General features: G+C 49.4%; 1 protein-coding gene across 1 annotated transcript; it reads left to right on the top strand.

Moving 5' to 3' along the window:
• Positions 1-611: 611 nt before the first annotated feature.
• On the top strand, positions 612-2,737 carry LOC123093520 (uncharacterized). Its single transcript, XM_044515505.1, has one exon. The coding sequence runs from the start codon at positions 1,077-1,079 to the stop codon at positions 2,424-2,426; it is 1,350 nt and encodes a 449-aa protein (XP_044371440.1). The 5' UTR covers positions 612-1,076; the 3' UTR covers positions 2,427-2,737.
• The last annotated feature ends 15,594 nt before the right edge of the window (positions 2,738-18,331 follow it).

The following is an 18,331-nucleotide window of genomic DNA, read 5'->3' as shown; positions in this document are numbered from 1 at the left end:
CTTTGTCAAATCGCATGGCTTGTTTTATCACTGCTACACTAGTGATGCTTTATCTAGTATTTTTGTTAATAAAATCACTCGGCAAATTGCTCATATTTTCAACAGTTTAGTGGGCGAGCATGGCAAATCCGGTTAGCTCATGTATTTTTGTCAGGGAACTGCTGTGTTTTGTAAACTAAATAAATTTGCCATCATTGCGGTAATATAAATTGACATGGGAAACGTTGGTATCGTTTCCTTTTTTTGGGGGGTGGAGAAGCGCCACCGACTGCGTAACAAGCAGTGAGTAGTACCCGTCCGCTGGCGTTGAGGAGGGCGTGTAGTGCGGTGCGGTCGCTGGCTGGCTGGCAGGCAGGACGGCGGCAGCCCGGATCCGGGACAAGCGCACGCTCGCCGCGGCCGGTGACGGCCATACCGTACGTGCTGCCGGTGGTGATGGACGGGCAGACATAAATCCGGCGCCGCGAGTCCTGTGATCCTCCGACCGGCTGAGCGAGCCCCCACCGCCTGCCACTGCCGCTGGCACGTACCGTACCACGCACGGGGCCCAGCCGGCCCGCCCGCCCGCCCGCTCCACGCGTTAACGTCCGTGGCCGTGCGCCCGCGCACCGGAGCCGGGATCGGTGCGCGACCGGCCGTACCCCGCCCCCGGGTCGTCGTCGTCGTTGTCACCCCGCTCCGGCCGTCCCCCAACTCCTCGGCCGCGACAAACTCGCATCTCCGGCCCGATACCTCGTCCCGATCCCATCCCCGCCTGCACTCCACTCCACCTTTTCCTACCGTTTGCGTTCGTTTCCTTTCCCCACACCGCACGCGCCGGAAGGAACCCAGGCCCCGAAAGTCGCTTTTCTTTCAGGCCGCCAGACTTTCCCACTCACCAGGGCTAGGGTTTTTCTTTCTTTCTTTCTTTTGGCCTTTCCGGCCAGCCATGTCCATGTCAATGTCGTCGCACCCCCTCGTCCTCCTGCTTGTCCCCCCACCCTGCCGCCCAACACCCCCACTGACTCGCTGACTCACTCACTCGCCGCCCTCTCTTTCTGCCGGAGCTTCCACTCCCGGCCCGACGACCCCACCCAATGGAGGGCCCGCACCCGCTGCCGGAGCCGGAGGCGGGGACGGGGACGGAGGAGCCGGTGACCGGCCGGCGGTGCGGCCGCCACCCGGACCAGCCCCTCAACGGCGTCTGCTCCGCCTGCCTCGTCGAGCGCCTCTCCTCCGTCCGCAGCCCCGAGATCGTCGAGGTCGCCTCCTCCTCCTCCCGCGACCCCGACGCCCGCTCCCTCCCCGTCCCCGTCCCCGCCTCCGGCGACCAAGAAGATCAGGGCAAGCTGCGGAGGACGCTCATGCTGCTCTTCCAGATGGACGACTCCGGCGCCGCCGCCGACCGCCCGGGCGCCAACCGTCCGCCCGACGCCAAAGATCCCGGAGCGTCAGAGGCGGACCACCCCGGAGGCGGCGGCAGGAAGTGGATGGGCGCCTCCTGGCTCAGGGCGATCCTGCCCAGGCGGGGGGCGCGGCGGCGCGGGACCAAGGAGGAGGAGGAGGAGCCCTCGCGCCCGTCTGGGGCGGTGGATCCCCATCCTGGCGATGCCAGCGGCGGGCCGTCGCCGCCGCTGGTGGAGCGGAGGGCCAGCTTCCGCCGCTCCTGCGAGTGGATGATCTGCCGGGAGCCGCCCAGAGGCTCCTCCCTGGACCCGCCCCGCCACTCCTGGGACGGCTCCATGGTGGGCAGGGCCTTCGCCTGCTCCTTCGCGTGCCTAGACGAGCCGTCTGATGGCGTCACCAGGGTCAGGCAGGGCAATGCAGAGGAATCGGCGAGGGAGCGCCCTGCTGCCGAGGTTGCAGCAGAGAGCAGGAATGGGGGGCATTCTGCCGATGTGGGCGGCGAGGGGCCGAGGTTCAGAGGAAGGAGGAGTTGCAGTGACGCCGGCCCGGAGATAACTGTGGCGGCCTCAGGTGTCCGGCGCCGGAGGTCCAACAGGTGGAGCAGGGTGTGGGATCGCAGCATCACGAGTCCACTAAAAGAATTCGTGAGGAAGGGGGAGCATGCTCTTGACCGGTCCTTCTCGGAGTCGAGGAGGGAAACCCGGAGGTGTAAAAATGGGGAGATGACAGACATCGAAAATGGCGAAATTCAGCATGGCCGCAACGGGTCGGTACTTCCAGGCAGAGCAAGCCAGGGCTCAAGCAGAAGCTCCCAAGCTGCCGTGGCTAACGGGGACGCGCAGAATTTCCGCGTGGATTGGCTTAAGAACAAGGAATGCAGGATCGGCAGGAGCAGGAGCGTCCATTACACCTCTCCTGGGAACTTTGATAATGGCATGCTGCGGTTTTACCTGACGCCGATGAGGAGCAACAGAGCCGCAAACAGGGGGAGGAGGAGAAGCTCGCGCTTGTTTGGAAGAGGGCTTTTTGGTTTCGTTTGAGTGGCTCAAGCTGAATGCTAGCAGCCCATGCCATACATTTTAGAAGATGGCAGCAGCACAAGCAACTTTTTCTTCAGAATCTACTTGGTTTCTTAGAACTGGCTAACTCTGTAAGTTGTTCAGCAGCTACATTTTCTGCAGTACATTATTAAGCCCAACTTAGAGTCAGGAAGATTTAGCTTAAGTTGCAGATTTGCTGCTCTGTTCTTTTAAGATGCTGCTTATAGATGGAATCAGGACTGTGCTGTCCAGATTAGTGTATCAGGTGTAATTATTTACATTGATAATAATATTCGTATCAATTCTTCCAATCAGTAAAGGTATATACTGTTCTAAACTTGTGTGACATGTTGCTGCCTCCAAAACATATGCCATATGCTGCTTATCCATGGACAAGATCACAAGCCAGAGAACTTTCAGCTGCTGTGTCTTATTATTAGAAATAGCCACATATGGCCCATATGCTACACAACTTACACAATGAAGGGAATTAGCTGCGTATGAACTTTCCTGCTCTGCAACTCTTGCACTTTTGTTGTTAGTTTCTGTTTCCTATATTTTGTAGACTGACCGTTAACCACTGGTCCATGCTGTTCATTGCTCTATAAATGACACTGAGGCTGCACTGGTGTGGTCCTTACCAAAGGCATGAGAGTTCTCAATGGTTGGTGTCCTCTCCTTGTGGTAAATGATTCCATATGTGCCCCAACTTGAGTGCATTCCCATCTTTAACTTGTCCAGATAAGGTTAAAGTGTGAACCACATCTGCACTTCTGTTTTATTTTTCGTAGGAAACGAAAATTTCAAAAGGTCGGGTTGCATATGTTGGTTCACTCTGGCTAGACCAGCTATGGCCATCAGTTGCGGACTTTTAGTATCTGTTGAAGTTCCTTGTTTCATACAAAGATTTCAGACTGCTGTGTTCTTAAATAGGATGGATGGATGGATGGATACTGTAATATCACAGATCTATTGCTCCCCGTTTAATGATTTGTGATTATGATGATACCTTGTCGCCTTCTCTTTCATCATACAGATATATAAAGTGTCTCAACTTTAGTACAACTTTGCACTAAGACATTTATTTTGGGATGGATGGACTAATCTGGTAAGTTGTCTACCAAGGTTTTAAATAGTTCCGACAGCAGAGAAGTAGCATATGAATGTAAATATGTAATGGAGCTGGATGAATCAGCGGCTCAAGGTTTTGGTGGATCAAATCAAAGGTGTGTTTTGTTCTGACAGAATTGTTCCATTCTTGGTACGTACTCCCTCCGTCCGTCCCAAAATTAGTGTCGCGGTTTTAGTTCAGTTTTGTACTAAAGCCACAACACTTATTTTGGAACGGAGGAAGTAAGTTCTAAGCCTCTAATAAGGGTTGTTCTTGCATGGAAGATTCAGACATCGTTTGCCTTTGCATCTGAATGAAAAGAAGTTTGCTACTGGTACTAGTCGTTCTCGTCAACAAACAAACGCGGGCCATCTTTTTCTTTGCAGCTAAGTGTCAGTGAGCGTGTGCAACTGCTCTGCTCTGCACATGCAATTTTGCATCTTCCACTCGCCCTTGGACTGACTATAGGAGTGGGTTTGCAGACTGGAGAAGCATCCCTCTGATCTGCAGTGGCCTCCGGCTCACAGTGTTCCATTTCGTTGCCTGGACGAAGCTGTGCAGATTAGTGTGCACCAAGTGTAATCATTGTTTACATTGATAATAATAGTTGTCTTAACTCTTCTGCTAGTCTGACCATATCTGTCTCGGTAAGGGTACATAATTACTGTCCTAAACTTGTAACATGTTGCAGTATATCTGTCTTTGGACAAGATCACAGTCCAGAGAGCTTTCAGCTGTTGTGTCTTATCATTAGAAATAGCCACCCACATATGGCCCATATGCTGCAGTCTGCACAAAGAAGGCAATAATAAGCTGCGCATGAACTTTCCTGCTCTGCAACTCTTGCCTTTTGTTGTTGGTTTGTGTTTCCTATATTTGAAGACTGGCCGTTAACCACTGGTCCATGTCGTTCGTTTCTCTATAAAAATGGCACTGAGGCTGCACTGATGTGATGTGGTACTACGGGCATGGGCCAATGGGTAGCCCCGTGATGCTTCTTCATAAGCCAACTAGGCTCAGATGCCACTGGCAGCAGGACCGCTGCTTGCGGGCAAATTTCGTGTTTTGACCCTTTTTGGATAGTATTTCAGGATCTGACCCCTATTTGATTTTTTTTCGAGATTTGACCATTTTGCTACCGGCAGGGCCTCTGGCGGTAGGGTTAGATAGCCTACCGCCACGACCCATGGCGGTAGGTGTGCGACGGAGGGGGACGGCGGCCGTTTGACTGCGCTGAACGTGGTTAAGCACCTACCGCCAGGAGCCCTGGCGGTAGGCTGTGCGATCCTACCGCCAGAGCCCATGGCGGTAGGGTCCTGTTTCAGTGCAATGTTTCTGTAACGAAGAATTGAAGGGCCCTGGCAGTAGGCTGTGTGACCCTACCGCCAGAGCCCATGGCGGTAGGGTCCTGTTTTTTCAGTGTAATGTTTCTGTAACGAAGAATTGAAGTGCCCTGGCGGTAGGCTGTCTGACCCTACTGTCAGGGTCCTTGGCGGTAGGGTCCTGTGTTTTATGAATTTAAGTTCAATTGCTTGCTTCTTTTCAAATTCAATATGACAGTAATATTATAGCAAGTTTCACAAATATGACAACAATATCACAGATCTCAAACAATTAAACTTGGGCATCACATACACATTAACAAATTTGAAGTGCATAGAACATTTCAAACGAACTTCAACTAATTAGTAAACGGAGTTTCACTTAATTTCACAAATAGCAAACACATAGATCCACAAATAGCAAACACATAGTTCCACGTAGCTTCATAACCACTAGAAAAGTTCAACCAAACGAAGTTCAACCAAACTAAAAGAGCCAACTATCGAAGAGCATAATCAGTTGCTCCTTCCCCTCTTGGAGGTACGGTCCTCGTTACTCTTTGAACGAGTGTCTTCGGTCTTCTTCTTGGGCCGTCGAGGAACCGGTCTCTGGAAAGGTTTCGGACTCAGCAAATCCTTCGTCTTCGGATTCCTCTTCTTCGGCAGCTGAGATGCTTGAGATGTTTGAGTTGTTGGAGGTCCATAATCTTCATCGTACTCCTCCTCCCCGTTGCTCTCATCCTCCTCCTCCCCTTCATATGTGGCCTCCTCCTCCTCCTCCTCATCCTCATCCTCCTCCTCCCCAACCAACCTAGACGACGAGGGAGCATGGCTCGATGAGCCGATGATACCCTGTGTGGCTACAGGCTGATAAGCTTCAACTGACCCAGCTCCAGCACACCCAAGCAACCCTACCAGCTTGCGACAACACTGCACGAACTTTTGCACACACAATGAAGCAAGGTCATAATAAGTATCAGATCGACTGATTGCAAGTGAAAAAGATGCATCTGTTCCGAGGAGGCCGAAAATGTACCTTCATCGTCCCCCTGACTCTGGTCTCCGATTCTATGCTCCCGGGAAGATCACCTAGTGCATCTGAGGCATCGAAGATGCATCTGTTCAGCTCACCGGACTGCAACGGCATAAGTCAGTCACGATGACGAATAAAATATTTTAAAATCAACCGTCGGTTCGAACTTACCACTCTGTTGATGAGGGGTGCAAACTCCCTAAATCCACTGTGCATGTCTCTGATGCCGGTCTGGTATGCCTGTTCATCGGGGTCAGCCCACTCCAGCTCCGCGATGTCTTCCGCCGTCCATCGAGGCCTGAGACGAAGATGGTGCTTCTGGCCATCATCGTACCACCTCATGTGTCGGCCCAGGTAATCATCCCAGTTAGTCACTCTCCTCTCCACGTCTTTACGGTACCTCCGTCGGTTCCACTCCGTCACATGAGTCTTATGCTCCTCTCCCCAGTTTGTGATCGACTGATTCTTCTGCCGGCTCATCCTGCAAGGCATAAGCAACAAGAATCATCATAAGCGCAATGAGATCATCATAAGCAACAAGAAACATGATAATCTCACGGAGAACAAAGAGCTCACAGGTGCAGCGCGTGGCCGCCGGTATCGGTGGGCTGGCCCGGTGGGGTATGCTGATAAATCCCAAACTGCGTGGCCACGCGTTGTGGCATATGCCACTCGACGGCGTACACACAGATCATGGGCACGATGCACCGCCAGAGACCACGGTCCGCATCGCACATCACGTTCAGATCAAAGGCCCACTCTCGTTCTTGTCGATACGGGCACCAGATTACCTATTACATATACCTTGGTAAGTTCGCACTCTCGGTCAATAGTGGAATCAAAGAGAAAGGTGTTGGGCGAGTTCATATACCTGTGTATGCGTCAAAGCGTCCAACTTGTTGGTGTAGGTCTTGTACGAAGTCTTGTTTAGGCCCGTGTAGAGTTTGACAACGTCCCACTCGTAAGCTACGGTGGGGTTTCGAGTCTCGTCGCCTTCTTCGCCATAGTCTTCCCATGGGCGTCTTCGCAACTTCTCCGGACGCCCCACCGGCAGCCGCTCCCACATCCAAATGGAGAAGGCCCAGACAAAGCCACCCATATTGGACTTGTCTCCCGTCCTCTGCGTTGCGTCGTCAAGCTGCAAAACATCAAATGAGGATCAGATATAAGAAAATGTCATGGACACACTTTCGTAGGTAGGTACGCAACTAGACACTCTCTTACCGAACGGTATAGGTAGGCGAGAGATGCCGTCCCCCAACTGTACCCTGCATCCCAGTCGGCTAGAAAGAACAGATACGACCAGTTGGCAGAGTTTCCGGAGCTGTCTGGAAACACGACCTCCGTGAGAAGATACCACAGGTAGGCCCGCACGTACCACTCCACAGTCACCTCGTCTGCGCCTTCGGGGCATGTCTTCCAGTGCTCCGAGAGCCAGATCAATGGCACACCGGATGTACGGTTACTCTTGGCACCGGGGCAGTCGCCGATGAGGGTGGTGACCCTCTCCTGCCAGTTGGTCCTCTCCACTCGACCGGTGAGTGCATGACCCTCGATCGGCATGGCAGTAATCATCTCCCAGTCCTCGAGGGTCACCGTCATCTCCCCGCATGGCAGATGAAAAGAATGGGTCTCCGGTCGCCACCGGTCAATCAACGCTGTCAGAGCTGCGTGGACAAGCGTCGGCGGCTGACGCTTGAACTGCAACACGAAACCCAACAGCCGGGCTCTCTTGAAGAACGGCGCGTAGCGCTCGTCGTAGTCCATATGCCCATGAACCCCGTGACCCCTCATGCGTAGTGGCTGGAGCGTCTGTCAAAAATTAAACGCCAAAAGTTAGGAAATTATTTTCGTCAATCCGAAAACTTGGATCAAAATTTCATTCATATAACTTACCTCTCCGTTCTCTATGAAATGGGCACGATGACCCTTGTCGAATGCCCAGTCCAGCATGCAGTACCGTGGGCCGATGTTGTCCGCAAGAGGTGGCCGCCTTAATAAAATTTCATAAACAAAAGCACCATAAGCATGAAGCATACATAAGCAAAAGATGAACTCAAATCATATCGACATGCATCATATCAAAATAAAATTTTAAGCATATTTCTCCAACAACATCTACTACACATGATGGATCAAATCATATCAACATGCATCATATCAAAAAAAATCCTCCAACATACATCATAGCTTCATATTTTTAAATATTTTTTTCCAAACAACATCTTCATATCATCATATCAATATGAATCATCAAACTAGGGTTCAGCTTCACACTAGATCATATCATCATATCAACATGCATCATCAAACTAGGGTTCATCCTCATATCAACATTACATCATAATTTTTTTAACAAAATAAATTATGAACTAGGGTTCATCTTCACACTAATATATGAACTATTGATTAGAGTTCATATCCAATACCACTAGTTACTAAAGAACTAAGAACTACAATTACAATCAATCTTAGGTGAAAAAAATCCAATCTAAGTTAAAAAACATGAGGGATTTCAAGCAAATAATGCGTCAAATCGGAAGCAAGTTTGCAAAAACTAATTGGAGGGACCGGAGGAGCTTACGTTTCTCTCTTCAGGGCCATCTCGATCCGCCAAAACGGTGAAGAAACGGTGAAGATCGGAGGGGGAGAGTGGAGGAGATGAGAGAGGGAGAGAGGGGCGCGACTTGGGGGAGAAAATGGATGAACTGCCGACTTGGGGAGGGGAGGGGTGGGGAGAAGGGAAGGGGCGCGGGGGTCTCCGGGCGAAATAACTGCCCGGACCCTACCGCCAGGGGATCCGGCGGTAGGGTTACACAGTCTACCGCCCGGGCCCCTGGCGGTAGGGTGCGACGGAGGGAGGACGGCGCCGTCTCCGCGCGCTGACGTGGATAAGTTTCCTACCGCCAGGGTCCCTGTCGGTAGGCTGTGTAACCCTACCGCCAGGAGCTCTGGCGGTAGGAAAAAGGGTCAAATCTCGAAAATATTTCAAACGGGGATCAAATCCTGAATTTGTTTGGAAAAAGGGTCAAAACACGAAATTTTGCCGCTGCTTGCATGCGCCAGGTGAAGCTTGCAGAGGAGACGGGTTTTTCAGCAGATAAAGAAGGAAAAGGTAAGGAGGGAGGGGGAAAGAAGGGGAGGAAGAATAAAAAAGATGAGCATATGGGGACCAAAGGATGACTGGGTGTGAGGCAGCACCACCATAGCCACCATTGGACTGAACGCATGTGAACAATAGCCTCAATCCTCCGCCTTCATTGGTCATGCCCTACTTAGCAGAGGTTGAGAGATTCTCAATGGTGGGGTCCTTGTGCCAAATGATTTCATATGTATCCCCGACTTCAGTCAGTGTATTTCCCACTTTTTTCACTTGTCTAGATAAGATACAGTATTCTGTTTTTCTGTCTAGGAAACAGAAATTGCATATCTATATGTTGGTCTACTCTTGCTAGACTTTCAGTATCTTTTGAAGCTCCTTGTTTTCATACTAGTGTAACACCTATGAAATTATGATCCATCGGAGTTCAGACCGCTGGAGATTGTTCTTTTTAGAGCGATCCAGGTTTTACTACGCAATGTTGGATTGCACTCTGAATGCAAAGATGCAGCCAGGAAATCAGGCATTACATCATAGCATTGCTCAACACTCGTGCTAAGAGCATCTCCCCTCGCGCCCCCAACGGCCTCGTCATAAACGAGGGGCGCCGCCAGCCTTCCCCTCCTCCCCGTGGCCATCTTCGCCTGGTCAGGCCGAAGAAGGAACCGGCGACGCCGCCCGTTGTGGTGAAGCAGGAGCACGCCGACATGGCCGCCGACCTCAAGACGGGCCTCAGATGGGCGCACGATGACTACATCCGGAGGAGATGGAGCGCCGGGGCCACACTCTCGAGGAGATCGCCTCTCGGCGCCGCAGCCGCGACGAGGGCGGCCTCATCGTCCTTGAGGACAGCAACGAGGAGGCGCCGCCGCCCCCCAACCCCGTCCGCCAAGGTGACCCAGGACAGGGCTGCAACAAGGACGGCGGCGGCGTGCAAGACGACGATGACGGCGGCGACGACTACACCGCCTTCTACAAGCTCCTCGGCATGCAGTAGGCTCGGGGCGGCGTAGTTTTATTTTTCTAAGTTTGTTTTATGTCTTAATTTTGTAAAATATCAATGAAAACAGCCCGAATTTCGTCCAAATCTAGCCGAATTTGTATTTGAAAAAAACAACGTCTTGGGCCCTTTTGGGGTGGCGACTGGGAGCCCGAGCCCCCGACGCTGAAATTTCCGCCCCTTCGCCCCCCAAGCGGCGATATTTCAAATCCCTGGGGACTGAACGAGTGGAGATGCTCTAAGAGCCACCGAATTTCCTTCATGCCGGATGTAGAGAAGCTTGAAGGAGTAAGACACCTTATTCAGTCCATTCAGGATATGAACGCCAGAGATCAAGGGTGTTGGCAGTCTGTTTCCTGAAGGCATAGCAGAAGCTTGTTCCAGAGATGATCGATGATGCGTTCTTAAACAGAATGGATATAATTAACAACACAGATCCGTTGCTCCCCATTTCATAGTTTGCGACTGTTCTTAAAAAAGGTTTGACTTAGGACAAACCCAGAAGCTTAAGTACTCCCTCCGTCCGGAAATACTTGTCATCAAAATAAATAAAAGGGATGTATCTAGATGTATTTTAGTTCTAGATGCATCCCTTTTTGTCCATTTTGATGACAAGTATTTTCGGACGGAGGGAGTATTTTGGAACAGAGGAAGTGCTTTGCAGGTTTATTGTTTACACGACATAAACCAAGAACCTTTGTAAATTTGTTTTTTCATTATTTGTTTTTGTTGTTTTTAAGCACCCATTTATGGGTTTGTTTTGGCACGGTTTCCGCAGCAACGCCGGTTGGGCATTATGTACTGATACTCAAAAGAAGTGAAGTGATCCGGAGTCGAATTTTTTTTGAGCATCAGTACAGACACAAGCGCTCATATACACGCGCATACACTCATCCCTATGAACGCACATACGCACACGCGCATACACTCATCCCTATGAACGCACACACGCACACCCTACCCCTATGAGCACCTCCGAAAGACTGAGCCGGCATATCATCTTGAGATTTATGAAGTCACCGTAGGCGCCTCGTCGTCGACGGGAACGTCTCCTCCCACTGAAAGCGTGTAGCCAGAAATCCTGAAATAAATCCAGGAATAATGCGAGCACCAGGATTTGAACCCTGGTGGGTTGGGGATACCGCTGTCCACCTAACCAACTCAACCACAGGTCGAAATTGATGCACCATATCCTACTTCATACTGAGTAATGCTGACCAGTACCAATTTGTAAGGTTAAGGATAATAATAATTGCACGCGTCAAATTAAGGGGGTGTTTGGTTACAGGGACTAGACTAAAAAAAGTCCCTTTTAGTCCCTATGTAACCAAACAGGAAGGACTTTTCCTTAAGGGACTAAAAAAAGACTCAATTGAAGGTCTGTTTTTTTAGTCCCTGAGACTAAAAAAAGTCCAGTCCCTTGCAACCAAACACCCCCTAAGAACCAGTCCTCCAAGCCACATCAAAGAAGGAAGGATATATTGACACTACAAAATCTCTACCTGTCATTCACAATGAATTTTTTTGTTCTTCAAAATGATATTGTTGAGTATATATTATTTATGTTCTGCAATAAAATAAAAACAATTTAGTGAATTTATTATAGCACCTGAAAAATATATTTCGGAGAAAGTTCATGAAAACCTAAATCTAATTGTACGTCTTTCACCAAGGATGCCAGGTATATGGATTCATATGTTTCAGTTGAACATGATACGCGTTTTATAGCGGTTGAGAAAGATAAGAGCCATTCATCAAGAATAATTGAATGACATATAAACATTTTTTTTGAATCAAAGGGGTTTCACCTCTGCCCCAACTTTTATTAAAGCCAAAGCAAAACCACAACACAACCATTTCACAGCTCTCGACTACAACCATCAGTAGCCAACATGTTATTATTGAAATATATTGTCCGCCTCCCTCCATCAGTTTAGACTTTTGGATGAGTTGGCTGGAGCATGAATTCAATCTGGTATCCGAGCCAAGAGGTCTTGAGTTCAAGACCCTGCTAATGCACTAAAATAGCCTAAACGCGCGGGGGAGTGTTGAAATAATATTAAATAAAAATGATTTTGCGGCCTACATCGATCCCACATCTAAGGACTAAAATAGGCTGGAATCCTAGCCGCCGCCAGGGGAGGCCGGTCTTCCAATGCCGCTCTCCGGCGGCTCCCCTCCGCCGGCGACCTCGGTCGTCGGTGGTGAGGGGGGTCGTCGGATCCACGCGTGTGGATCATTTTTACTCTCTCGTAGTCTAGGTTTTTAGGTTGTTCATCGTCTTTGCTTCGGCGGTGACGATGACAACGCTGAATAAAGATTCTTCGGATCCTTTCCTAACGAGGCAATCGGTCCTACTGTTGGGGATGGATTTGGAAACCAGTCTGTTCAAGCAAGGATGACGTGGTGGCGGCGGCATCCTCGTGGTGGACCTATGTCCTCGAGCTCCGCCGTTGCGACGGCGTTTGCTCCAGCGTCGGCGCGGAGCTTGGGAGGCAGTCCAGGAGCGGATGCAGATTGTGGTCTGCATCGACGACATCTGGAAGACGGAGCATGTGCTGGGCTCGTGGTTCGTGGATGGCAGATATGGTTTCCTCCTTCGGCGTTTTAGTCATGTTGGGATGCTAGATCTGGAGTTCGATGGCGTGTCCGGCGTGTTGCCCCGGTCTGATTCGTTCAATGGTAAGGGCTTCACTTTTGGTGAGCCACCTTGGAGGTCCGCAAAGCTGCATATGAGCGATGGAGCCGCGTCGAGCTCGGGTGAGAAGGTGGTTCGTCATTCTTTTCTTTGGTGGCTACTGTGGTGGTGCCAGAGGCAGGTGACGTGCGTTGGTGTCAAGCTCAAAGATGTTCTGCTATCTTTTCAGTTTTGTCATGTCGGTCTTTACGTGACTTGTACTTTGTTCTTTATGATATGAATGAGACACGTATTACCATGCAAAAAAAAACTTGAGCATCGAACACAAAATCTTGCATGCGAGATGGTGGCAAATCCAGAATGTACCGCAAGCTTCGTCATTTTTGACTCTCAAATTATAAGCTACTCCCTCCGCCTTGACTCTCAAATTATAAGCTACTCCCTCCGCCCCACAATATAAGACGTTTTTGCAAGCTGTTTCACCTTGAAGCTTGGAAAATCGTCTTATATTACGAGACAGACGGAGAGAGTATTTTTTTGTGATGGGCATATATACTAAGGGTCTGTCTATAACTCAGTCGACTTAGACTTCGCGAAGTCTAAGTCGACCGATGTCAGCGTTTTGCAGATGCCCCGTTTGATTTTCTTGTTGTTCCTTCGTTTTCCTTTGGGCTTGTCGAACGCGTACAGGGCTTTCTTTTTGTCCTTTTTTTTCTTGTCTTCTTAGGTGGGCTGCTTTTGTCCTTTGTTTTGTTCTTCCAAATTGCTTGTCTCGTGTTGGGTTTTTTATTTCTTGCTTGTACATGGGCAGCCTCCTATTGTTTTTTGTTCTCTTTCTTTTAGATTGGTTTATTTTTTTCTTTGCTTGTATTTGGGCTGTCAAATATATGGATGTCTGTGTCAGCTCTCCCAGTCAATTTGCACTGTAGTGTGTCTCAAACAAACATAATTCATACAAAAAAAGTGTAGTTGTTCTAAAAGAAATGTGGCGTGTTTGTATTTCTTTGAGCACATATTTTTGCCACAAAAAAGAAGAAAACTAAACTAAGAAAAAATGTGTGGTCCACGTGTGCGCAAAATTGAGTGGCATTATTTTTTAGATAAATATCCAAAACATCACTAATTTAGAAAAGAAACAATAACACAAATCCAAAACATAAAAATAAATAGAAATAAAAACAGAAACTACAAAATCAAAAATGAAAAATTGAAAATAAATTCACACACTGGAGTCTGGAGGGGCGCCCGCGTCGCCGATCATCTTCTCACCAGCGACTTCCGCCGCGGAAAGCTTCGATGTGCCCACCCCCGTGATGCGGCTTCCTTCCTCGCCCATTCTTTCTCTGTCCCCGCTCGTCTCTCAGTTCAAACAGTACTGTTGGGGTGGCCTCTAGAAAGATGTTGAGCCTGGGTCCACATTCCAGAGACTTCAAACAGAAAAAAGAGCAGCACACCGTCTATCGATACTACATTCCACCACAACAAACATGTATGTGTCCCTGGATCTAGACAAAAATAACTATTTCAGCTTTAATATGCTCTTTTTGCCCACTCCCCGCTGTGAGAAAATAACAAAAGCTAGTTGTTAGATTAGCTGCGTGGCTATAGTTGGACATGCTTCTCTCTTGCCGCTGCCCTCTCCGACAAAACAAAGGCGCTTACAAACTGCAGCCAGGTTAGAAGACATGCAGTTGCGTGCCTATTCTGCGACATGCAACTGGCCCCTCACCTCATCCAAGAAAAAAACAAGGAGGTCGTGTTGCAACCAAGTTAGAAGACACATACGTAGTTGCGACCATATTGGAAGACATGCAGTTGCATGACTACATTTAAGCATGCAAGTGCCCCCCCCCCCTCACTTGTCATCGCCCCCTCCGACAAAACAATGGAAGCCACTTACAGTTGCAACCAAGTTAAAAGACATGCAGTTGCGTGCCTAGCGTGGGACATGCAACTGGACCATCTCCTCATCCGACAAAAAATATAAAAAATGTCGAGTTGCGACCATGTTGGAAGACATGCAACTGGCCCCTCTCCTTGCCCGACAGAAGAAAAATTTGAGTTGCGACCAAAGTTAGACGACATGCAACTGCATGACTACATTTGAGCATGCGAGTGCCTCTCTCTCTCTCTCTCTCTCTCTTGATGCCGCCCCTCTGACAAACAAAGGCCTCAATTGCAACCAAGTTAGAAGATATGCAATTGCGTGCCTAGCATGGGACATGCAAACTGGTCCCTCTCGTCGTCTAACAAAAACAAGACGGGTTGCAACCAAGTTTGAAGACATGCAGTTGCGAACATGATGGAAGACATGCAATTGCATGAATACAATTGGGCCCCCACTCTCTTGTCACCGCCACCTCCGACAAAACAAAGGCGCATACAAAAATGCAACTAGGTTAGAAAAGACATGTAGTTGTGTGCCTATTCCGCGACATGCAACTAGCCCCTCACCTCATCCAACAAACAGAAAAGGTCGAATTGCAGCCAAATTATAAGACATGCAGTTGCGACCATGCTCAAAGACATGCAATTGTGTGCCTGGTGTGGGCCATGTAACTAGGCCTCTCTCTCTCTCTCTCTCTCTCTCTCTCTCTCTCTGAAAATAAAGGTCCCCAGTTACGACCAAGTTAGAAGACATGCAATTGTATATCTAGTGTGGGACATGCAACTGGCGCCTCTCCCTGTACAACAAGAAATGGAAGTCGAGTTGCAACCAAGTTATAAGACATGCAATTGCGACCAAGGTAGAAGACATGCAGTTGCATGCCTAGCATGGGACATGAAATTGGGCCCAATATCTCCCGACGCCTAGTATCGGACATGCAACTGCCATCCCTCTCCCGCCGTCCTCCGACAAAAACACAAGACCAATTGCAGCCAGGAGGGAGACATGCAGTTGTAGATGGGGTGACACTTGTAGCTGCAAAGCCTAGTGTCGGACATGCAACTATATCCCTCTTGCATAACCCATTTACAAAAGAAAAAACAAAGGTCAGTTTCGATCGGGGTGTGTGGGCATGCAGTTGCATGCCTAATGACAGACATGCAACTGCCTCCCTGAACAAAACAACAGAGAGTTGCGGTGGGAGTGACACTTGCAGTTACGTGCCTAGTAGCAAACATGCAACTTCTCCCTTCCCGACAAAACATCACAAAGTTGCAGCCGCATTAAACACATGCAATTGCACTCGGGGACGACAATTGTAGTTGCATGCCTATTGATAGACATGCAGCTATCCCCCTCTCCCGACAAACAAACCGTTGAGTTGCGGTTGCGTCGAAGACATGCAGTTGTAGTCGGGGACGACCCTTGCAGTTGCGTGCCTATTGACAAACATGCAACTACCCCCTCTCCAGACGAAAAAAGGAAAAAAAAAGAGAAATACGATGTGTGTAGTCGCATGTGGATAGATGTACATGTAGCTGATAGTATGGTTACAAAATTGACGGCAATAAATATGAACAATTAAGAATTAATAAAAGCCAAAAAGTACAAAATGAAAAAAGCACACGAACATATTTCAAAGGAGGAATTATGAGAGAAAAAGAGAACAAGAAAAGAATGAGAAGAATGAAAATAGCTAATAATTTTAAAAGAACAAACAAAAACAAAAGGAAAACTAACTTGCAAATCCAAAATGAATTGGCTCAATCCATTTTGAAAAAAAATATTACACAATGTTGCGACCCGAAAAAGGAAATGCGGCACAAATTTGCACGAATCTTGGCACATAGATTAAATGGTTTATCGCATTACCAAATATTATATGAGCAAACCTTGACCCACATCGTGGAGGAAAATAAAAATGTTTATTAATGAAGACATGCTAAAAGATTTAGGGGAAGATAGGACACACACGTTGATTTACTAGAAAAACAAGACAACACACTTTGCACTTTGCATGGTCTATTTCCATCCACAACCCAACAGACAAAAAAAAAAGAAACAGGCCGGCCGGCCGCGTCATCCTAGCAGGCCGATTAAACGTGACAAGCAACTAGCATAAAAAATATCAATCGAGGGATCGACTGAGACTTCGTAAGAAATCAGTCGACTGAGTTTTAGTCGTTCCGATATACTCCCTCCATTCCGAATTACTTGTCTTGTATTTATCTAGATACGGATGTATCTGAGTAAATTGCAAAAAACCACCACAATTGGGGACCCTAATTCAGAAAACCGCCAACATTTGATCTTTTTTCAAAAACCACCAACATTGTGGTAACAGTTTTCAAAAAACGCTAATTGGCCGATTATAGCAGTTTGATGCAAAATCTGACAGATGGGTCCCAATATAAGGTGCCACGTGGCGAGGGTGAAGACGCCGTCCGTCACACATGTACTAACGGCGCTAACTTTGTTAGGTTTGACTAGTCTGCACCCATCGTTCCCAAAAAACGAATCCATCGCCGCGCCCAGCGTGCCTGCTCCCGGCCACCCCCCGCGCCAAGCATGCCTGCGCCCTAGTCGGCCGCCGGCAGGCCTGCCTCGCCGCTCCGCCGCCCGTCGCCCCACACCAAGCATGTCCACGCCTGCACGCTAGTCGGCCGCCGGCAGGCCTACCTCGCAGCGCCGCGTCCCGGCGAGCTCCGCCTCCTCGGTGGCCTCACTTCGCCGTGTCCGGCTCGCCTCCCGCGGGCAGCCACCGACCAGCTTCAGATGCACACCGACCTCGTGGCCGCCACAGAGCGAAGGAAGCAGGAGTGGGCCCAGGGCTAGACCAGAGGGGGATGCGTGCCTGGCGTGGACGGGAGCATCTGCTGCCGCAGCTTGCCGGTCCGCGGCGGTCGGCGAGCATGGCATGGGGCAGGAGACGGGAGGAGGAAGGCAAGCGTGCGGGGGGGGGGGGGGAGCTGGAGGTGGTGGCGCACGGCTCGATCCGCAACCGGCTGGCTGCCGCGCGCGGCTTGTTCCCTTGCCGACGGTGAGCGTGGCTGGAGAGGATGCTGTCGGGCACGCGGCTTGGTCAGCAGCCGGTTGTCCGGCGAGCGTGGCTCGTTCCTTTGCAGGCGGCGAGCGTGGCGTGGAGCAGGTAACGGGAGGAGGAGGAGGAGGGGGAAGCGCGCAGGGGGAGCTGCAGGTGGTGGCGCTGAAGGAGTCGCGTCGGTGACGAGGTGGTTTGATGGTGGTGACGGCCATGGCGTGGGCGTGGCTGTGCGCATAGGGTGTTTGATAAAATGCAGCAGAGAGAGTAAGGAGTGGAGATACTGACTGGTGGGCCCTATATCAACTTAACGGTCCAGGCAAAACGGCCTCTATTTTTTGTCCATGTCATCACTTACACGTGGGACCCATCCGTCAGATTCCGTATCAAACGCTGTTTATCGTGTCATCAGTGTTTTCTGAAAACTGTCACCACAATGTTGGTGGTTTTTTGAAAAAAATCGAATGGTGGCGGTTTTTTGAATTAGGGTCCTAAATTGTGGTGGTTTTTTGCAATTTACTCGATGTATCTAGACTCATTTTAGTGCTAGATACATCCGTATCTAGACAAATCTAAGACAAGTACTCCCTCCGTCCGGAAATACTTGTCGGCCGAATGGATGTATCTAGACATATTTTAGTTCTAGATACATTCATTTTTATGCATTTCTGCAACAACTATTTCCGGACGGAGGGAGTAATTCGGAACGGAGGGAGTACTAAACTAGATACAGAAGGCCTCTCTCTGTATTCTAGTTTAAGCGGAGACTGCAG

This window comes from Triticum aestivum, chromosome 4B (assembly GCF_018294505.1).
Source record: "Triticum aestivum cultivar Chinese Spring chromosome 4B, IWGSC CS RefSeq v2.1, whole genome shotgun sequence".
Taxonomy (NCBI): domain Eukaryota; kingdom Viridiplantae; phylum Streptophyta; class Magnoliopsida; order Poales; family Poaceae; genus Triticum; species Triticum aestivum.
This window is presented reverse-complemented; position numbering and strand designations above follow the sequence as displayed.

Excerpts from the sequence above, each read along its gene's own strand:
- LOC123093520 (XM_044515505.1), top strand. The coding sequence starts at position 1,077 with ATGGAGGGCCCGCACCCGCTGCCGGAGCCGGAGGCGGGGACGGGGACG.